Here is a 23,840-nt window from a genome sequence, read left to right as displayed (position 1 = left end):
AGTTCAGGTATCTTGATGCAGTGGCACACTGTGCTGTAGAGATATAGCATAAACCATAATTATGCTTATTGGCCTGCTCATGCCATAATTAATTAGGGAGCTGTTCTGAAGACCAGAGCTTTTGGATATAGATGGCGATGGTAACTAAAATGTTGGCATTTGTCAACAGTTGCTTCACCCCAGGCACTACCTAACGAGCCACAGTCTGCTGTACACCTGGGACTGAAATAACCATGGTAACTCTGGGTATATAGTGACATTTTAATGATCACTACTGCCTATCCTCAGGCCATCACTTGCAGAACTAAATGGCCCATCAAGAAACAGATGAATAAAGTGGCATCCATATAACGCATGAAAAAATGTTAAGCACTTTAAGGGATTAAATCCATTTACATCTATCTCAGGAGGGAAAAAGGAGAGATAAACATAATACAAAACCATGTGTTATGAAGAAATACTAAAACTACCACATCCTACTGCTGCAACTGCCACTAAAATGTTAGTACCTACCAACAGCTAGCACAAATTGGTATCTAAGATACCAAAATTATTTCCTATTTTAAGTATAAGTGCCTCTTACTACATACTGACTTTATAAATGGCAGGAGCAGTATCAAAGGTCTTTCATGCTCAGTCACTGCCAAACTGCAGTAGAAAAACTATCAGTTATAAACTACAGCAATTCTCAAGCAAAGAAGGGGATGCAATACAGCATTAACACTGTTTTTAAAGAAAAAGATGGTGGAATCCTTTATTTTATTAGTTTTTCATCATTCTGATGAAAATTCTGATTTCTTAAAGAATTCAGGAATTATACTATTTTCTCCATGGTGAGGGAGAAGGAGAGGATTTGAATCTATATAAAAGTAAACTATCTTGTATTTAGAAGTTCCACTTACCAAAATGAAGAGACAACCAGAGGCAAGTTTTGTGTGTTCAGGAATAGTAGAAAACACGGACAAAATCAAGCAACCAAACACAAGGAGAAAACTGAAAAAGAAAGAATATTAATAATTAATATTTTTCAGAACCCTGACCCAGTGTCCATATTGATCCTACTTCACCAAAATTAGTAGAAGGCTATCAATGAACAGTCTTCATTAATAGAAGGGAATTCAACCACTACTTGGTTCATTAAAGACATTAGAACAACCTATTACTAAAGCCACATGCTTCTGAGCAGCACTGGTAGAATTAATGGAAACATGCACAAGACAAAAGATTTTCTTCGAGAAATGACCCAATATACGCAGATACTACTACTTTTGGTATCACAATCCTTTATGCAGTCCAGATATAATTAGTGGCTTTGAAGAAAGCTAACCAATAGGAGAGTCCTCTCCCGTGTCTGAAAAATCATTTCTTCCACAACTGACCACAAATATCCTGCTGTTTGAGCTTATTGAAGAGATAAGATACATACTGAACCCAACTGCCCATCTGAAACAACTTCTTTCTGAGCAACAGACTTCATGTACAAACTATCAGAATCTGAGAGGTAGTTGACTTGCGGCATCACTGCCCTAAATGAACAGGATCCGTTCTGGGAACAAATTTAATACCATACAATCCACTGAAGAAGTTAAAACAGGAGAGTGAATGAAACAAGTCTTACACAAGTCATGCTACTACAGTTGGGAAAACATGACCACAGTTTTGAGCTTGCATGAGCTTGCATGTTTTGTGTAGTGACAAATACACCCAGGCAAAGCAAATCACCAACGTGCTGCTAAACCTATTTGCAAGGAAGATCAAACACTCAGTATCGCTGTAGAAATTCTTGCATATCCCATGTCTGATCCTTACAGCATACAGAACATGTGGTATTTGCAGACAAAAGCCCGCAGAGCTTTGAGGCCTTCAATATGGATAACAAATAACCTTTCTTATTGTACTGCTTCACCATTAATAATACAATTGTACTGGTGAAGCCATCTATGAATTGGATCAGAAAAGAAGTACATTTCACCCATAACACCATGAATTGACTAATCAGCAGCCAGACAGCACACTGAAGGACTGCAAGGCAGTGCATGTTCTGTATTTTAAATTCTTGTATTTGATTTTGCAAGCAGTAGTAATTGATTCTATCAATGTTTTGCTAATTTTCTTTCTTGGAACAAGACAAGTGAAATGCTTGTCAGTCATGCTGGGCAATGAGTCAACCAAAAAAGGGCAGGCCTTTGGCTTTTGTCTGACTTGCTGGGACTCTTATTAGCAGATGCCTTAACATAACATGAATAGGTACTGTAATTAATGCAGATACATATCTTTATGACAGTGAAAATGGCTCCTTCCTGGTACAGAAAGGACTCAAATCTCTTCCAAGGACAAAGGGAAAAGCATCGAAATTACTGATCTGTATAGAAGGTGCACATGCTCCTCCACATGATGTTTCCTTTAACCAGCACAATAATTCTGAAGACACAGAAAGCAGCTTTTCAGAAGAGTATCAGGAAGTGTATGTGTGTTTTTCTTGTGGCCAAGTTGAACATCTCAGCAGTTTACACTAGTGTACACTAGTACACTGAGCTGTACTAGTAAGAATTTATCCAGCAGGTTGAGGGAAGTGAGTATTTCCCACTGTTGGGCATCTGAAAGACCACATCTGGAGTGTTGTACCCAGTTTGAGGCTTCCCAGCATGGGAGAGAGATGGACAGACTGAAGCGAGTGCAGTGGGAGGGCCACAAAGGTGGCTGGGGCTGCAGCTCATGACATACAATAGCAGATCTGGGTTTGTCCAGCTTCGACAAAGGGATGGTGAGATCTCTGACTGTTGCCCTCAGCTATCTAATTCTGTTTATGAAGAAGGCATAGAGGACACATTTTGCAGGGAAGAAAATTATGACTACCTCTAAGGGGAAAAAAGTCAGTGTGAATGTAGTTCAGTACCAGAACAAGTTGCCCAGGGAGGCTGTGCGTACTGGGTTTGGGTGGCAGGGTTTTGGGAGCAGGGGGTGCTACAGGGGTGGCCTTTTGTGAGAAGTTGCTGGAAGCTTCCCCTGTGTCTGGTAGAGTCAATGCCAGTCAGCTCCAAGTCATAACCACTGCTGCCCAAGGCTGAGCCCATCAGTGACAGTGGTAGTGCCTCTGGGATAACATAGTTAGGCAAGAGGAGAGGGAAGTTGGGGGGGAGAAGAAGGAAGGGGCATCCCTATACTGGGGCAGAGGGATGCCCAAAGGAGCCTGTAATGCCATGTGAAGCCTGTGCTGAAGTTTTTGGCAGCACCTGTGGCCTCATGGAGAGAGGAGCCCACAATGGAGCAGGTTTGCTGCAAGACTTGTGATCCCACGGGAGACCAATTCTGAAGCAGCCTGTTCCTGCAGGACTGCACCCATAGAAGGGACCCACAATGGAGTAGAGGAAGGTGTGAGGAGTCCTCCCCTGAGGAGGAAGAAGGGGCAGAGACAATGTGAGATGAACTGATCACAATTCCCGTCCCCCTGTGCCACTGCGAGGGAGGAGGTAGAGAAACTGGGAGTAAAGTTAAGCCCATGATAAAGGAAGCAATGGGGTGATGGTGTTTTGAGATTTGTGTTTATTTTCTCATTACCCTACTCTGAGTTGATTAGTAATAAACTAAATTAATTTTTCCAAAGTCAAGTCTGTTTTGCCCATGATGGTAATCGGTGAGCGATCTCTTCATGTCCTTATCTCAACCTACAAGCTTTCATTGTTTTCCCTCCCCTGTTCAGGTGAGGAGGGGAGTGATACAGCAGCTTTGGTGGGCACCTGGCATCCAGTGAGGGTCAGGTTACCATGCTGTGAAATCTGTGTTCAAATCTCTGAAATCTCTGAAATTTCAGAACTTGGCTGGAAAAGGCCCTGGTCTGACTATGAAGTGAGCAATTAAGGAGCTAAAATTACTCTTCCCATTGTAACATATGGACTTTCCATAGTACTGTAATACAGTAGTGCTGTAATATATCCAGTACATTAGATAAAAACGTAAGTCCATTCCTTCAGAATTCCTAGTAGAAAATCTGATGTGCAATGTAGTAAGATACTGGAGGCACATTTTGTAGTGCTATCACTTCGCTGCCAGGGAGAAGTTCTACTCTGAAAATCAAATCTGGTAGGACCCTGCCTTATAAGCTCTACTGAGAAGTGTAAGTAAAAACAGTATCCAGGAGGGTCTGGATATGTCTCTGACACATACCATTGCATGTCTATCTTCTAGACTAAGGAAACGTTAAGATCAGCATATATATGCTTAAAGATTTCATAAAAGACTCATTCAAATGACAAAAATCCACCTTGTGAGTAATTTTGCTCCCCTTCATCCCCACTCTTTTTTAATATAGGAAAATCTCCCAGAACATTACTAGTAGTTTCAGCTGCTACAGTCTTCAGATACAATCCCCTATAATTACATCCTACTGACATGGGCATAAATGTGGTTTCTCCTCATTAAAGCTTGCACGGAGGGCAAAATAAAATTAAGAAGTGACTAAGAATTTATGGTAAAAGGATGTAATTTATTTTGCTGAATTTCTTTAGTCCTGAATCAGTTAAAATTATATTTTCTTACTTCCTTTGTGTTTAGGTATTAAAAATTGCTCTTGTTTAGTTGTTTTCTAGTAAGACCAACTAAATTGGAGGCCCAGTTGTACTGGGTCTTATCCAAACACACAGTACAAATTTTCACTTGGACGGGACCTCTTATGGCACAATTACAGAAAACAGACACAGCAGGAAAAAAGCAAGCTTGTTGTTTCCATATCATAGATAGAGACCACGTCATAGAAAAGGTAAGGGATGTGCCTAAGCCTACACGGAAAGTCTTTATGTGTAGAATAAACCTGAACCTTTTAAGTCCCAGCCCACTCCTGCAGTCACAAAACCATCCTCCACTCATCCACCACTTGTTTTTCCATAGTTCTTTAAACTGTGATTTAGAAGATCACTGTGGGCACAGCGTTAATTCATGATAGATGGGAAAAGTGAGTCAGGAGAGGGAATCAGTACAGTTAAGCTGTGTATTAATCAAAATAAAGGTAAATATTCAGGAAAGCCAGGTGCACTTTAGATTAGCACCTGGTAAACATAGTTCTGCAGATTTTCCATGAAAAGCAGAAACAATCCTCACAGCATACATAAGAAGAGTCTTGGAAAGATATTTTTCCAAACCTCTATAACCTTTTATACTCAGTTTTTCCAAAAATTCTAAAAGGAATGAAGCATTGTTATTATTATTATTATTAAAGAATAAAAGAAAAATATTTGCATTTATCCACTTACACATTCAGTTCTTGCTCCTTTATCCCTCATTCTTCCCTCCAACACTGAACACTTTTTTTTACTGCCATTCAGCATATTATGGCTAAAATTAGACTGTAAGCACTTTGGGGGAGGACATAAACCCAGTCCTATTAGCCTTACAAAACTAGATGCATACTTCTAGGTGCTTTTAAAACACAATAGTAGGAACAAAATTAAAAAGATTAAGTGTTTTGGGATATTTTCTGTAGTTTACTTACACTGTAGTGCTTTCCTTCGAAGTAAACCAATAGTCAGGATTTGCTTTCTATTGTTTATAATGTAAACTGTTTACTCAGACCAAGCACTTCTTTTTTTCCCCAGCTAGAAGTGAAGGCATGAAGGATGCAGCAACACCTTTCACCTGGCTAGACGTTAAACAAGGATCTGTCCAGCAAAAATAAATAAGGTTCAAACCCTGTTGTGTCAAAGTGTGTAAGCTGTTTCCTATCATGAACTATTTCTCCAGTGACAGATGAAGTGTAGAGGGTTACATTCAGCCCTGGATAGTCATTTTATAACCCTCAATAGAGGAAAAAGTATTTTCCAATGCCATCATTTGAACTGTGTGTTATGATGACATGCTAGACAAGACGATGCTGCTGTACGTAGTGAGTAGTAGAAAGCAAAACACACAGCAATTATATTTGGCCTCTAGTGGTTCAATCTGGATCATATATTTGTTCAGGCTGAAAAAACAGATTGTCTTTCCTCATGCATTCAGTATCAGACAGTAAAACATATGCCTTAGGCAGCAACTTCCCATAAAATTATCCAAGCACTGCCATAGTATTGTATTTTATCAAAAGCAGCAACTACCATTTTGTTTCAGCAGTAATCAGTTTTGATGCAGATCCTTTCATCTTATTCTCCTGCTTCTGAAAGTATACACTAATTGGAGAAAAGCCAATTTATGAAAGATAATATAACTCAGAAGCTTTGATATTTATTCAATCCACCTCTCATAAATTTTTCTTACTGGTTAATTAGGAACCACCAATTCTCCATTTATTTAATTTTCAACATAATTTTACTACAGTTTGTGATTTGAGGGCTGTTCATATGGAAGACGGTGTTCAGCTTAAACCAATTGTTAAAACATTACTCAGGGAATATTGTAAGCACAAAAAGTACACTCAGGGAAGATCTTTAAAAGCCATTTAGCTATGTTATTTACAGCTAGAATTAAAATACTCAGAAGTTAAACATCTGGAAAGAGTTTTTTGACCTCTTCTGTAAATAATAAAAGTGTATAATTGTAAAAATGACATAATTAAATGATTAGACCACCGGAGTTATGTTCCAGTATTATTTGAGGTCTGATTTAATCCCCATAAATGCAAGCACATTCAGGATTTTGACCAAAATTGTCTGCAAACCATTGGCAGTGCCATTATCCTGGATTTTGTATGGAAGGCAGAAAATGCTTGAAAGCTTTTGCTAACCTTAGCTACAATGGAAAAGTAGATTACTTTTCCCATTGGTCAAAAGTCAAAACTAATGCAAGTTTCTTGCAAACTTACGGAAAGTTGTTTGCATTGGTAAGGTCTAAGTCTACAAAGAAGCTATCAGAGCCCCTCCAGGAATAATTTCTTCCACAGCCAGGAGCAGTGCCCATGTTTTCTTAACAGTGACCAGGATCTTGCTGAACTGAGTACCCAAGTACCAACTTTAAATGACTTTTAAATTCTTGAATGCATAAAATCAGTGCGAGGCATTAGAAAAACAAATGTGCTGAAGATTATACTGGATGTCTAGAACCAATAGATCCATTACAGGTTTAGATAAGTGGATACCCAGTAAAAACCCTATAAAGAAAGGAAGGAAAGAGGTGGTCATTCATGGCACTTATACTTTCATTGGAACTATTAGTTTTGGTGAACAGTTGTCACAGAAGGCAAAGAGACAGATACTTGATAAGTGGGTTGCTTTACACGAGGTCCCTGCCATGGCTAGATGTCAGTACTCTCCCCCCTGCCGGTGTGTGAGAAAAGGAGGCTTCAGTGCTCCATGGAGTTAATGGGGTCAGACAAAAAGAGCATAATCTGGACTAGAAGTTACTGTGATACATACACACAGTTTGCCAGGCACTAAGTTGCCATAGAGGAGAAGGTATGCATCCTGTTGGACTGACAGCTGGTGTACTACGTTGCATCCCAGAGCAGATGTGCATGCTCAAGACAGGAAGGCAGCAAAAACCTGACAGCTCTTGTTAGCCTCTGCACTTCTGGTGTCTCTGAGCAGACAGTTCTTGGAGGTGGGTGGAAATATCCTCTCTGACAGGACATGGGAAGACAAATACCAAAGCAGTTTCTAGCTTCAGGAAGAACTGAAAGTGAAAACGATAGCTAGTGCAGGAGTGAGGAGGACATTTATGCAGGTCCTGTGGTATCTCCTTTAAAAGTAATCTTTTCAACATTCCTATAAAACAGATAATGCACTGCTGACATGGTGGAAAAGAAAACAGTTTAACAGTTTTGATAGTGCAAGCCATGTGGATTAAATTTTCCATCATTTATAGTTTCAATGTGACTTGTTTATGCAAGAAAATGAGATATGACAAAGGTTATTGCAATTTGTTAAAAATGTTTGACAAAAGCCGCATGGAGAACAAGCGCTCTCCCATAGAAAAAGCCCATAAATTTCTCCTGTAGGCTTTCCTTAAAATGACTTGCACTTCAAGGTTTCCTTCAAGTGGAAGAGTGTAACATGTTAAGGGCTTGATACCGCTCTGCCTTCTACCCAGAAATAACACAACCCCGTCTATGGAGAGGTGGAATATGAAGACCTCATTGTCTTAAAATGTGAAAATAAAGTGGATAGGAAACTTTAAAAGCAATTTTTGAGACTAAAAAAAAAAACCAAACCCAAAACCAGACTGCAGCAAAGCCAGCTTTTTATATACCCTTCTTTAAAATAATTGTTGCCTTTTTCAGAAATATACAAATTTGAATGGAATTTCATGTCTGAAATTTTCCAAGAACTGAACTTGCTGGTGAAGCAACTTGCTCAGAAAGCTGAATTTTGTCAGGCTCTGATGCATAAATTTTATTCAAACAATATTTTATTTTCCATTCCCCTATGTGATATTTATGTATCTTAATTGAAGTATGGAAGAGTTCAAGTATGCAGCGTAAAAAAAGAGTGTTGTCAATCTAAATTGACCTTTCCTGTCATATTTTTAAGGAGTCATATTTTTAGCAGCGTCTGCTAAGTAATTGTATATGGCTTATACTGACAAAGTAACAAAAAGGCTATCACAAGATACGTAATCAAAACCAAGCAAGTGAAATAGCTCAGATACCTATAGGACACCAATGAAAGTGTCATTAAATGCACATTTGATAATCCATTCCACCATAGACAAAAAGTAAAACAGCAAGGTAAATTTCTCAAGGGATCTATAAAGCAGGCATCATTCTTCCTTGAGCAAGCACATCAGCTTAAAAGATACAAAAAGAAAACAAGAAATGTTAAATGCTATTAAGTCTCACATTTTGCCAGAATACTGGATAAGACAATAAACCATCCTTATTTATTTATTTTCAAATGGAGAAAGGTACTTTCAGTGGCAACACTGGAGTTTTGATGTGTATTGTACCACACCACGATATCACCCTGCGATGGCTGTGGGAGGAATGGTACAAAATGATTAAAAATGACAAACAGCAGTTAATCTGCTCACTTTATGATGCTTTCATTCAGCAGATTGATTAAGACTGGAATAATTTTTTACCTTTTTAATATACTGAAATATAGAATAATATTTTTAAACACTCCAGTCAGGAGAATGAGGATTAAAGAGCAAGTCTGTCCTGAACAAAATCATATATGTTCATGGAAGAACTTCCAAAAATAGTAAGTATAGCACAGTATTTAAAAGTTCAGCCTACCTTATAGCCTCAGGACCCCTCACAGCTACTATAGAAATCTAAGCAGCCACAAATGCCGGGGATCATTAAACTTGGCAGAATAATGTCATAATGGCACCAAGAAAAAAAGCTTTTCAGAAGTTTTTTTCGATGTACCAAGATCAAGTTCTTCTTTCTCTAAAGTAATTTATCCTATTAACTAATAGCTGGATTTCAGTCTTTACTGAAACCTTACAGTTGTCTTCAGCAGAAGTATGGCTTATGTTGGGAACTATGAGTCATAAATATCACCAGAGCAAAAAAGCCCTGTTAATTTCCTACAGTTTTCTCCCAGTAGTAAACAAGGATATAAATGGAACACAGAATATTTTCCCAACATAATGCATTGTTAGTATTAAACTTACTTCTAAGGATCAATCACTGCACTTTAGTTAGAGGGTGTTCAGTTTTATACCACACCATTAGTCTTGTCTTTCTAAATCTAAATAAGTTCTGTGCTTTCTGGAATCTGAAGTGCCCTTTCTTGTTGTTAGGCAGCAGTACTAACAGACCAGGACCTGATGGCAGAAGCATGTGAGATTGCAAAAGAAGAATCCCATCTTAAAGTGTTCAAATGACAATGAGAATTTCCTGGATTTAATGTATATATAGCAACACTTACCTCCTTTCTCCATGGGGTTCTATGCTCATCCATATTAGATCAACATGAAAGCAGCACAAAGTCTCAAAAATGGGGGGAAGTGGGGTGTTCACCTATTTCCTTGTATGCTTTAAAGTTCTTACTGGCTAAAAGCAAACAGCAGATATGCACTTTGTCAAGCACTAGGCCTTGCTGAGGGGGATACAACAAGCAGCTTGTGGCTTTGTATCACACACTCCTTTGAGAACAGAACTGCTCTCGCAGTGACCTAAAGCAAGATGTAACACTTTTCAAAATGCGGCTTTATTCCATCTGAGTCTCTCCAATCAAAGCCCAAAGCTGTGACTCATTTTCCTCTATTTTTCAGGGTCTTTTATCTCATAATCACTGCAATTGGAAAGAGGGCTATGTCATTTCTTCTGTGCATCAAACAAGATATTCTGAAGTCCCTACTACTACTGCTGCTAAGCACTCCAGCAGTGGCTGCACACAGCATCGTGGAAGGGCAGCATCTTGTGTGCTCGCAGCAGGACCTGCCGCTCCTGGGATGTTTGTGAGGAATTCGGCTGCTGCTCACGTCTGGCTTCTGTGTGCCAAAGGTATGCTTATGCATTGCTTTGGCAATAATAATATTTCTGTTTCGATAATGAGTTATTTTATTAAATACCGAGTTGCAGAGGTTCTGGAACAACTATTATGCTTATGCGAATGTTAAATACACAAAGTGATCACTTATTTTCCATGAGGGGAAAAACCTGCCCTTTGAGCTTCTTAAACACATTAAAACTGCTGCTTGTCTGTTTGAAACAGCACATGAAGGTGCTTTACTTTCCAACATTTTATCTTACAGTGGCTTGCACTCTTTGCCAAAATCATCCTGCTTGGAAATTAGTGTTAAACAAGTTTGCATTTTTGAGACATATTACAGGCACAGAGATAATGCTATATGAATTTCACTTTAGCACATCAGTTTCCTTTCCCAGATACTGATCCTGTAGCACTTACTCAAGTGCTCTTCAGGCTGGATGGCCCTTGAGCAACCTGGTCTAGTGGAAGATGTCCCTGCCCACAGCAGGGCAGCTGGACTAGGTGGTCTTAAAAGGTTGCTTCCAACCCAAACCATCCTACGATTCTCTGATTTATGTGCACAGCCTAATCAGAGGTGACTGCGAGTATATACTTCCAAACACTGACTGTATGATTCAAGGCTGGAGAAGAAGCCCTGAGATCCTTTTGTTAACCACACAGTTGAAGTCAGTTTTCTGGAGCTTCAGTATACAAAGTACTAGCCTTCAGTAGTTTCATGGTACATCCTAGTGAATAGGATTGTAATTTCCCATAGCTCAGGAATGGGCAGTCATGGATATCTGCTGGAAGGAGAAAACCTCTCTCACTACAGGGAAGTACAGTTACTTGTCAGCTAAGAATGATAGCTAGCTGTGCAAGTGCCAAGGGTACATTTCTATGTCATACATCTATGACTCCCACTACAGCATCTTACACACTTCAGTGTGCTCAGTCCAGACAACTCCATCATGAGAAACAGTAATGTGGTTCTCCTTATTAACAATATGGAGCATAGATATATGATAGGCATATTTTGGCCTCCTACAATTATATAATATATATATAATTAATATATAAATTATATTAAATATATAATTTTGGCCTCCTACAAAATATAGATATATTTTGGACTCCTACAATTCACAAAGTTTCATATTAAAAATCAGTACTGGTTAGGCATCGAAGGGCTCTTGCAAATTCTCAGTCTCTTTAAAAAGTTAACTAAAACGTTAAATCAAGCACACATGAGAACCTTATGAGAGTTGAGAATTGATCCTTCCTAAGCTAGGAGTGATTTAAGTTATGTATGGGACCCAAACAGAGGACTCACACAGCCAGGAATCATTCTGAGTTGAGATACACCAGCTGACTGCACCTCCTTGTAGTGAGAGCGGTGTTTTTCTCCCTCCAGCAGAGATGCATGTGTGCCTGTCTCCTAATTGCTCAGGAAACTTGACAAGCAAGAGTGGATGCAGGGTGAGCCAAAAATGTTGCATATATTTATCTCTGAAAAACAAGTTCTGCTAGCTGAACCTTTTTCTTTTCTGTTTTGTAACCTGTTATAAGCATTTATTTATGTAGATTTAAAGAATAAATGCTGAGCAAGACTAGGCATCTTGATTTAAATGAAAAATCATTTAACAGTATCCGTCCAGCCACATGAGAGCATAGAGATAAAAAAGTAACCCAATCAACCAATATATCAAAGCAACAGAAACATTTTCAACTTAAGAAGATCATGTAGTCAAACCTGTCTATAAAACTGGATGAAATAAACAGTTTTGCAGTATGCCCAGAGTATCACCGAGCTCCAACAGTTGCAGGCAAATAAATAGAAAGGGCTTAAACTGTCTGTTAAAATAATCATATAAATCTCTAATAAATTTACACTGGCTTATTTTACAAAGGGAATTCGTAAAAATCATGGTCTAGGCCATGTCCAGCCAAGTGGTGAATATCTACAGGGAAGGAGGCTCCACAGCCTCTCTGGGCAGCCTGGTACAACACCTGACTGTGCACAGTTACAATTTTTTTTTCATACCAAGGAGCAATTCTTATATCAGAAACACTGATGTGAGACACGAGCTTCACATTACTTTACTCCTCACAATATAATCACCACATTTCTATTTTTTTTTTGAGTGCATCACTCAATATACCGGATTAAGAACAAGTGGGCTTGATGTTCTGGGATGGAAGGGATGATCTGCATCCTCATCCTCCTGGTGCTAATCTCTTCCAGCTATCCTTACCCCAATAACCTCACTGAGTTTGCATCTTTTTGTTGAAAACCTGTAAACCTAATACTGAAGCAGTGAGGTTAAATATCAAGGCCTTTCAACCTAAAATAGTATTGCAGTTCCCTGTAGTATCCTTATCTGGATTGCTATTCTTGGTGCAGTCTTTCTTTTTATTTTGCCTGTTATTTTTCTTGCAACTCAGCTAAAATGCTGTTTTTACTATAGTGAGACATGGTTTACTTTGGATATACCTTGTCTTATTTGTTCACACTGTTTTTAGTTTGTCAGAGGGCTTTATTTTTTATTACTGAAAATGCAAAAAATTCCACCAAACCTGGGTCACTGAAGTAGAAAAACAGGATACATGTTAATAATATCTTGATTACCTAAACTATTATCTTTTGCCCAGCACTGCAGATTTTCCAGCTATTAACTGGTATTTTCAGACAGAAACTCTGAGTAGCTGTTTTGAGGGGCTGACATACTCAGGAGTCATAGTTTGTCTGTGGATCACTTTTGAGGCTCAAGCCAACAATTAAATGTCCAGGCACAGATTCAGATGTGCAGTATGTATCAGCTAACAGGTAAATGAAGCATCTAGAAGTTTCTTTAAATAGTTTGGTTTTTCAGAATTAAAAAGAAATATAAAATTCGTAATGGAAGCCCATGAAAGTCTGCTTTGTCATGGAACAATCTTTGCAATGAAGTGTTTTGCCATTCACTGATGGATGACCACAGTGCACCAGACCAAAATCTATCCAGCCCTCGCAGCAGTGGCTGGCGGCGGATGCCAAGAGAGGTAGCAAGCTGGTACCTTACCAGTAGGCTGAGACTCAGTGGCTTCCAAAAAACCTCAGGCTGTGGATGTGGACAGGCTCTCTGCTGCTATCGGGTTGCCCCACCAGTTCTGGAGTCCATGTGTACTTTTAGTATGCACACACAACCTGTGAATAATTTGCAAAGTTCAAGTATGAGCTCTATGAAGAGCTATCTTTGAATTTGTTTGCCTGAACCTACTCCTTAAAAAGTGCACTGATGCCATCTCTGTGTGGCATTCTGAGGTGTAGTTAATTACCATTCTTGCTCATCTCCTCTGTTTGCATCTTGCCTTTATAAATCCTTATTATACGTGGGTACAGATTAAATCTTTTTCCAGGAATAGGGAAGAAGCAGACAGAAGTGAACTCTAACTTCCAAATTCTAATCCAATGACCACTGAACCCAGCCCATGTCAGGCCAAGCAGGCTGGCAGAGTTAATGAATGCTGGTGTCTTATTTTTTGTGACTCACAGCGGGGTGATGTGTCTGGAATAATCTCTGCCTGTAGCTTCACGACCAGATTTGTTAACTGGATGCAGCTTACACTTTGAGGCTGAGCTAGTCCAACACTCTAATGCTATGTGTAGTTCCTAACATTTACACTTTGCACTACAGGGACAATAACATATTGTGATGTATAGGGCACTGCTATTTTAAAACATATTTGCATCCTGCCTGATAAGAGGAATTGGCTGGGGCAATACAACTCTATTTTAAAATTATAATTTTTCTTATTATTCCGGTTTCTAGGTAAGCCTCAAATCAGATGCATAGAGAAAAATAAGGGCTAAAACGCAATCTTTGCAATGGCATTGCAAACTACCCAAGGGAAATAAAATAAATCTAATGGTTTATATATTGTGAAATTTGCCCATGATGTGTAAAATAATGATACAGTGTGAGTCCTGCAACATGCATAAGAATTCTTGAGCTCATTAGTCTCTGGAAAAATCAAACTGCTGCTACCAGCTTCAGTGACTCCTGGTCTCCCTGGAGTCAGAACAAACTTGTCTTGCATATGAGAGGACTGAAGCTGGCCCGTAGGTAATTACTGCGCAAACGCAAACAGCTTGCTTTTAAAAAATTCTTCTTGTGCATGTTGAATGTATGTGATAGATTTAAACAACATCATAAATGTAAACTGTACTTGAGCAAACTGCAGCTGGTACAGTCCATAAAGATAAAAGAAATGTTTCCATAACATTTAATTTCAAGTTGACATTTATATAACAAAATCATGGTAAAGCTATGTTTAGCTGAAGTTGTTTGCATATTTTGCATCAGTATCACCAAAGACTCTCTCTTCCTCACTTGTATCAATACCACATTTTGGTAACCACATTTGTATAGCAGAGGCAACAGCTACTGCAAAAGGAAAACTGAACACCAGAGAATTTGTAACATTTGGATAAACAAGCCATCAATTCTGGTATTGTAACTAATCAACAACTGGATGTATCCACTTCTGACAGAAGCAACTGCTCCGTTTTCAGTAACAGAGACAGCATATTTGTACCAAGTTCTTCAACGTTTAACTGTGAAAATACCCTACTCAATATGATTTTAATTTGTCTGACAGAATCACACTATGTTTCTTTTGTCTCTTTCATCTTTAAAGTATCAGAAGAAATGGTCAATCTTTTAAGCTCATGCAAATTTATCCAAGCTCATTTCCTTATAAAGCAGAAGGGCATAGAAACATTTTTTCAGTCCCACTGGTTTAGTAAGGAAAGAAGCTTAACATAAGTAGATATTTTCCTGACTGCCACAGTGATACAGAGAGGGTTCATGTGAAGATTTTCTAGATGCATTACACTTGTAGGAAGACAGATGCAGAAACAGGAATTACACATTTCTAGGGTGACACACTGTGATCCCATGCCTAAAATTCATTTAGAATGAATTTTTACTGTTGATATTAATAAGGTTAAGATTTCCTGAAAGGAAATGTGGAAATCAGCCACTTCCCCCCCTTATATATTTTTATTTATATATAAATAAATATATATATTTATTTTTGTAAGAAATTTGGGGTTTGAGAAACATGTATTTATTGCAGTAAGCCATAGCAAAGATGGGCCTTTACTGTACTTCAAGGTGTGAAGACACAGTGAGACTGTGGCATACATCAGCCTGCCAAGGTCAGCTTTAAATGAGCTAGCTTGAGTTCTGACAAAGTGCAGCCAAAGAAGTGCAGAGTTTAGCTCAGGCAAGCTGTCCCATAATTCACCCAGCTTTCCAGACAGGCTGAGTAGCTCATACTTGTGCTCTAGCCTGGCACAATTACACGACTACCATTACCAGGCATAGAAACTAGCTCATAAGTGTCCACAAAAGCTCCTGCTGACTTAATCAGATATTTTTCAGAATACAATTTGCAATACAATACCCAAAATGATTTTTTTTGTTACAGATGAATAGTGGGTTTATCTTCATCACTACACCAACAAAATGAACCTAAGTGAATTTAGGCAAAAAAAAAAAGATTACTAAATGTCTTCAATAAATACTGTGACAAAGCATGAAAATTTCAATGAAGTTAGAACTCCAGAAATGCTGCGCACCATAATAAGCAAAGCTCAGGGTTTTATACTGAGAATCAATTAGGTTACAGGACATCAGTGGACTACCAAAATACAGAAGAGCTATTTCTCACTACTATCATTCCTTGAAAGCCTATGAACAGAAATGAATCCAAAAGAAATAAAAGGTTATGCATCACACACCTTGATATTCAACAAGGAAATATCTCAGGAAGATGCTGCTTCAACACTTCAGCACTTCAGCCAGCATTTCCACATCTTCCTTTTTCCATTAGCATCCCCACTACAGTGCTTTGAATGACATCACAGGCAGCAATAAATAAAGCACAGTACTAATCAGCTTTGTTTATGAAGGGAAACTACTTTCTTAGTACAGCTTTCTGAGAAACCTTTAATAATAAGTATTTTTAACAATAAGTATGTTTGCAGATGAGGCCCAGTGCTGCAAGAGAAACCTTGAAGTCAAAAGGAATGTGTACATGGACATGGTGCAGAACCAAGTCTGAAACCAAGGACCAGCTTTCTTTTGTGATGGCTGCAAAAACACCAGGACCCTAAGGGAACATTTTGGAAAAGTGTTTAGCTGCAAAAGATGGAAATATGTACTTCATGAGATTTTTCAGAAGTTCTTAAAATTTTGCACTTTCTACAGTCGTCCTTCAAAATCTAACTCAAGTAATATGCTAACAGTTTTATTATTTTCGCCTCGAAAGCCATTTAGATGATTTAAAATGCAGTATCATGAAAGAAAATATGCTCTGCCTACAATAAGAGCGTTCACTTATATCACACAACAAATAATGTGTAATGTAAGTAGTGATGTATTACTGATAGTGGTTAAAACCAAGAGACTGCAACCCCTAAGAAGAGTGATTGAAATGAACTGTATAGCTAAAAATATCCTCCCACTGCTAAAAAATGCATGCTACAAAATTAACTCAAAGAAAAGGAACCAGACTTTAGATAGTAATCTTTTGGAGGCAAGCTGTGGTTTCTTGAGCGTGTCTGGAAAGCATTCCATATATAGGTGGCATGGTCTTGAATGGAGTATCACAGGCCTGGATATGACATCAAGAGCCAACACAATCCCCAGCTATTTCAGGCCATCAAATCCATGTTTTCTCCAATTAATTTTCTATCTTGCAGGCTTCTGACCAAGTTATTAACAGAGTGGGTGAGGGACTCTCGTCATAACTTGCCAGACCTGAGTGCCACCCTGAGAGGAGCTCCCAGTGAGGAGACACTCACTGCGGAGCTGGAGGTGGAGTGCAGAGAATAGCACTATGTTTACAGAGACTTTGTGTGGGCTGTGAAAAAATAACTTCATTTTTCACTTTAAAACCCTCGACAAATCAAACCACAGAAAGTCTTTAGGCCATTTTCCTGTAAGAGCCTTGAAAATCAAAGGAAAGAAACTAAAGGTAGTGTACTATGAGGGGTAGCACTGGTAATAATGAATTATATGGATTACTGGCACAAAATATTAAAGAGGTTCATCTAAAAATACATAAAAAGTAGTTCAGTAAATCATTACTATAGTGTTTCTTACATAATAATGCATAACAGCAACAAACCCCAAACCAACAGTGACTGTGTTCAAGCATTGCAACTGGTAATAAAATGTTATTACACATTGCACAAGTGAAGAATATTTTTGATAGAGATGAAGAGTTATAGTTAGAGATGACTTTGGTCCCCTAAATAACAGCAAGATGAGAGTGTAGGGCTCACAACAGAAGACTGTAAAGATATTCAGCATGAACGCAGTGAGATGCTACAGTGAAGAACTCTCTGGGAGCATGGATGGGTGCTGATCATAGATTTGCATTAGGATATGTAACTGTCTATTCCTGTGAAGAGGGTCAAGGGAGAAACGTAAAGATTAGATGACACTAGAACATTTGCCGACGGCCCACAGCAAAGAGATCATCCAACAAGAAATAAACAGTCAAGTGTTACTAAATCGGAGCAATAAAAGAAACAGAGGGTCAAATCAATGTCTTCTACTATTTTGTTCTTTATTGCATAAACATATTTAGCTCTTTTATTCTGTTCTAAGAAAATGAAACTAAGAGAAGTTGTCTGTTACAGAATGATACTCTTCCATATGCAAAGGTAGCAGCTGTTTGGATTGTTTTTCTATGTACTGTTGACATACTGAGTGGGTACGTAATGTTGCAGACACAGACTAAGCAACAGCTTTTACTGAACTTTGGAATAAAAGCAAAGTAGTTTTAAATGACTTGAAAGTTATAAAAAGAAAAAAAGAAAAAGAAAGATGAGATAGATTGTGGAACAATAGCCTGTTAAAATAATCTAGTCTAATTTTTATAGCTACTCAAGTGCTCAAAACACAGCCAAATTTCCATGATGCTACTGACTTAATGCTTTGAAGACTCATGTCAACAGATTTCTGATATCTGACCAAAGAAAACAAAAGCGTACCTTTTCCATGAGTTACATACAAATCCTAAGTTAACAGGATCCAGATAAAAAGGTAATAACAACTGACAAGATTAATAAACTACATGAGCACACACATTGCATTGGCAGCAGGTTTCCATCAGCTTGAATTCTCAAGCTTGCCCTTCATTTTTAAGCTCCATGTAGTTGCATTAAACAGATGTCAGGCGCAATTTTACTGCACTAGTGGAGCCAAGCATCCAAGTCACCCTTTGGGCTCAGCCTTCTTGAAAAGATAGAATGCTTTACTAGAACAGATGTTGTGGTCCATATTTGTTTTAGATGCAGGTCAAGAGAACAGTTACTGTTCAGTGACAAGTCAAAAATGCTCTCCTCCACTTATCCAGGTGACAGCATGAACCCTTTGAAATGAAGGTTTGGGAGTGGTGTGTGAGAAAATGTCTGGAAAAATGAACCTAGAAAACCTAAAGAATGTGATGATGGGAGCTCAACTATAACACACTTTCTCTACTTGCCTCTGAAAAAAAGCCCTAAAAAGACAAGGAACAAATGTAGTATCTGGCATTTACTAACCTTGAGAAATTATTCACAGTGAATTGCTGTCTTTTCCAGGCAGTATAACAAATACGTAAGCAGCTCTGCAGATAGTCTAACAACTACCACTTCCTATGAAAGCTCCTCTTCCAACCATGCACAAATGAGTGTGCGCTGCTGACCCAGCATCTCTCAGTTCCCCCTCCTCTCCAGCTTCCCAGGAGAATCTTAGACAACCCACGCAAAATTGCAAAATCAGACACAAACCAACTTCTTCCCCATAAGCTATCTTTTAGGGACCAAAATAGAGATTTTAGCCATGTCTTTAGAATTCTCTTTACTTCTCTACAGAAGTGAGAGAAAAAAGCATGTCAGTGGTTGTCTATGGGAAAGGTGTACTTTCTCTGTGACTTCAAGAAGACTTCTTCCTTTTCTCTTCTGCACAGATTAACATTCAATTATATTATCATATTTTAATAGCATCCAATCAGCATCCAAACCCATTTACTGTCTTGCATTTCATGCACATATACCATATGTAGCAATTTCAATGGCAAATATTTACTCCTTGTTTAGCGTTCGAAACACAGCACTACCTATCCCTCCCCTACAAAAGACCCTACCTAAAATAATGTAGGTTGATGGTCTTCTAGAGCCTATGTATAAAATCTCATCTAGGAAGCCTTTAAACCATGGGCTGCTTAGTATCTGTAATTATCCTACTGTCTTATTTAAAAGCTAGCAGCTGCTTTGCTTCTATGCAAGGCCAGAAATGGCCCAGGCTGAACAGCTCTTGACTCTGCAATAGTCACTAATACCCTCCATGATCTGGTTTAGTTCCACTCAGTCTTACTCATTTACCTATTCTCCTGTCCTAGCAGAAACTGATGCTCACTCTTCCCTTTAGAACCTTTAAAGCCCTCTTCCCATGGAGAACCTCAGTCCTCCAGCACAGAAATCCCTTCCAGCCCTACTAGACAAGTTAGGGTTTTTTCTCATTCTGAGAAATTAAAAATTTGACAGTAACAAAGAACAATAATAAATGACAATAACAAACTATTTCCACATTCTCTATAATGCCAAATCTACAGCTAAGGACAATTCTTTACATCCTTATGCAACACGACCAAGTTTAAAGTTTCCTCCAGAAAAAAAAAGAAAGATAGAACATACAAAGAAGAGACTCCCTGGTGAGCTGTAGAGTTATTTGCATTGTGTGAGACCCATAATAGTTGTTGGATTGGGGAACCCTTCTGACTTGTTTATTTAGCAATTTGACCTCTCAGAAATTCTCAATATTTCATACATGGTTGTTATACTACTGACACAAACCACAATTTGGTGAGTTCTAAATATACTTCTTATGATAAAGTATAATACTTTTGCAAGGGAATATGTTTTTGCGAGAGAAAAAAGGCTCTAACAATAGGCATCCTGTTCTATGCATGCAAAAATGCAGGAATTGCAAACTAATCAGGTAACTGCTCTTATTTGCAGCTGTTTTGCAATTTATTGCCACAAGGTAAACTATAGCCCAGTTCAATTATTTTAAAGACATATTTTAACTGTTTTTTCTCTTCTTGCTTGAAACATGAGATGAAGGGTTCATCTTTAGGCAACTGCAACACAGACATCTGCAGTTTGGCTAGCTGCCTGTGGTCCCCTTGAAGAACAGGTATTTTCAGGATGATGATGTTCAAAATGTTTTATATTTTAAAGCAGGAATTAGGAAATTAACTATGCTGTGCATAACAGCAATGGCATGTCCCAGCCACAGTGCATTTGCCCTTTGTGTCCGAAAGCTCTCAGTAGGAGCAGTATAGATGAGAGTATGTGAATAGGAGGAGCATGCAGAATACTTCCTTAGACACTGGTGCAGGAGAGGGACTTCCAGCATCAGGCCTAGTATTTTCGTATTTAATAACTGTTGATATATTTATCTCCAATGAATTTACTTATTTTTTTCCACCCCTTCTTTTAACCCTGTGCCAATGTAAAAGCATTATAGAAAAGGGTCTCTCTATTGACTGTAATAACTCACAATCATATATATGTAGACATCTGTATTGCAACTTATATGTCTGATTGTTGTTATTATTAATCATGATCTTTCACATTTGATGTAGATTTAAAATATTCCTTCTGGACATTTTTTTTGGCAGGCTGTTGCAACATGACTGAACAAAAGATACACCTTAGGGTAGAATTCTTCTTATCTATTCAGATTTCAATTTAGGGCTCTTCTGTGTATGTTGGTGAGAGGCATGTCAGATTCATAATTTAAATATAAGCCATCAAGATCTCGAATTATACAACTGAGATCAGAAGATACAGGCATGATCCAGATACCATGGTTAGATGGCAATATATGCACAGTGAAAAGCCAACAGCATCTCAGTTACTATAAATGTGTCCCACGTTGTTAGACATGCAAGAGTTCCTTTTAGTGCTGAAGGACCCCCACGCTAGTGCCATGCTGATGGACTAGGGTTTCTCAAATGGCACTAGATGCTTATATTTAGGTAACTTCCACCCTTGAAGTAGACTTTTTGGTGAACCAGCTAATTGCGTATGTATAACAAGGTTTGCATGGTGAGCTTACCCATCGATGTAATTCTTTTCCTAGTGTCATACCTTAAAGTATGTTCAGCCTCCAGCAACTTTACCAGAAGGCTGGAAGTCTCCTAGAGATCATGAGTCATACCTATTGATGCCACATAGGTATTTTAAGATATTCTAGGACATTTCAAATGTCACTAGATACTCATATTTCAGGCAACTGAACAAAGCGCTTAGAGTGTCTCCAGACAACTACATGCATGTTAATAAAATATCTTGAACTTGAGCCAAATCTCATCCTTTTGACAATGTTGGCATTTAAACTATCCCTGTAAAATTAATATTGACTGAAGTACGTACAACATTGAAAGAGAAAAATGAATGTCTAAAGTTGTTTCTGAGGGATTCTAGTCATACTTACTGCAAAAGTAAGTTATACTGTGACAAATTTTTTCTCATTAGGGTGATAGAGGTAAGCATGCTGTTAAAAGTAAAATCAAAATTTTCAGACTTATAAAAAGACCACAAAACCTAATTCCCTGTGTTAAATCACCTCTAGGCATAGTATTAGCATCATTTTTGTGAATACAGCAACATAATTAAACCCAGAGGCTGATTTTGCCCTTAGAGAAAAATCAGAACTAGGTCCTGAGAATTAAGTTAAAAACACAGAGGACTATTTCATTTCCACAATAATCTAATCAAAGCCAAAATGATTGCAATCCAACTTTAATAATACAATTAAAAAATTCTCTTAGAGGTATCACAAAATGTCTCTCCTCCTTCCTTGCAGAATAAAAGTGTCAATGCCAAAGAAACATGACACACAAACAATGTTTATATATTAGCTTTTGAACACATTTCAAGAAATGAGAACTTCTGTCCAGAAGTACTCAGGCATAACATAAAAAATTAGTGTACGTCAAAGCTATTTTACTATTGTAGCTGTAGCAGCAAATGTGGGAAATGTATTAGAAACTGTGTGAGCACTGATTTTGTCTGCCTGCTGCTTGCAGTGACAGCTGAATACAGTTACCTTTTTCAGCTTTTATTTGAACTATTATGCCATCACAAGCTGTATACTTTCGTTTACAATCTAAAAAAAGGAGAAAGAGAAGAACAGTTTCATCTTTTGAGTAATTAGATTACAAACTGGCCAGTCTAAACCTAGTATCTGTTTTAAATGACCCCTTCACATCTTCTTGGATTAAGCCCTCTGTGAAACCCTGTAAAACAGGAAGAACTCTTCACTTTCCCACTGGCTTAATATGAATTTGTACTGCTGAGTGGCATTTGTACACTGGTGATGACAGACCTCCATATAAGTAGACAGAGAATTTCTTTGTGTTGCAAGCAACTTTAAAAATGGGAAGATCAGTCTGACGAAACTGCAGGGCCAGGTGCGGTACAGCTCCACAGGGGTGAACAAATTCATTTTGTCTCTGTTTTTCTCTCATCATCTCCATAACAGAAAAGCACATACTTCGCTTCTGCCTTTGGAAAAATGTTAGAAAATGCTTCTCACTGCTGGAAATAGTTAGAGTAACTATTTGTAGCTATAGTAGGTTCTCCATAAGGTTAGATCAACTTTTTAATAAGCTCAGGAAAAGATCAGTTTCCCTATTGGCTGAAATAAATCAAGATTACTCAATGCATGTGCATGACTAAGAATGTGGGATCACTCATTCCTTAGCCCAATCCAAAATTATGATGCAACAGCTATATAAAACATTTTTCTATGATTGGAACACCACCATCCTAAAGATACAAATCCTGGATTTTGTTAAAGAAATGTAAGACTGTTTGAAAACAACTTTTTTAGAAAGTAATGAATACTCGGTTGTTCCTTTGCAGCATTCCTGTGCTGATGCCACTAGTAAAAAACACTTTTCTTCTGAGGTTTTTTACCCTACACCTGAGGTTCTGACTCCTCGTTTAATTTTAATTACCCCCAAAGCAATTTCAAAACACTTAAATATGCATTATAATGCAAAAGCACACAAGATTGTCAGTTGTGCATGAAGCAAGATCTACAAGGTCTAATTTTAACAGCAGCTTAGCACCACAAACTTCTATGTTGCCTAGGTGTTTTCATTACGGAAGTTAACTGCATTATATCATTGACATCAAATCCTCTCTGAAACATCACTGTTTTCTCTTTATTCTTCATATATTTTAATCCTTTGTTTATTTTCAGAAATATCGAAATGTAGAAAACAAAACCTTGTCAAAACACAGAACTTAAAAATTACTGTCCCTGATATATCACACTTGGTTAATATCAGGGAAGTTTCCAGATTGCTTGATTATTATTGCTACAGAATTTTTCCTTCATCTGTCATAAAACTTTTCCTGCTGTACCTGACTAAAGAGTTTCT

The 23,840-nt window shown here is 38.1% G+C and overlaps 1 protein-coding gene across 4 annotated transcripts in view; it reads right to left on the bottom strand.

Annotated features, from left to right (window-relative positions):
• KCNQ5 (potassium voltage-gated channel subfamily Q member 5) overlaps positions 1–23,840 on the bottom strand; it is a 270,357-nt gene that overhangs the window by 81,290 nt on the left and 165,227 nt on the right. For 3 of the 4 annotated variants that reach the window (XM_062608199.1, XM_062608200.1, XM_062608201.1), the window contains exon 2: positions 903–993. In XM_062608199.1, coding sequence (XP_062464183.1) covers positions 903–993 — 91 coding nt within the window. Of the gene's footprint in view, positions 1–902; positions 994–3,233; positions 3,354–23,840 lie in introns of those variants that run through there. The other variant, XM_062608202.1, reaches the window with a different exon arrangement.

The sequence above is a fragment of the Pezoporus occidentalis genome, unplaced genomic scaffold, assembly GCF_034315485.1.
Source record: "Pezoporus occidentalis ecotype Australia unplaced genomic scaffold, CSIRO_AGI_Poc_V1 ctg13, whole genome shotgun sequence".
In the NCBI taxonomy this organism is placed as follows: Eukaryota; Metazoa; Chordata; class Aves; order Psittaciformes; family Psittacidae; genus Pezoporus; species Pezoporus occidentalis.
Note: the sequence above shows the minus strand (reverse complement) of the source record. Positions and strands in the feature narration are given on the sequence as shown.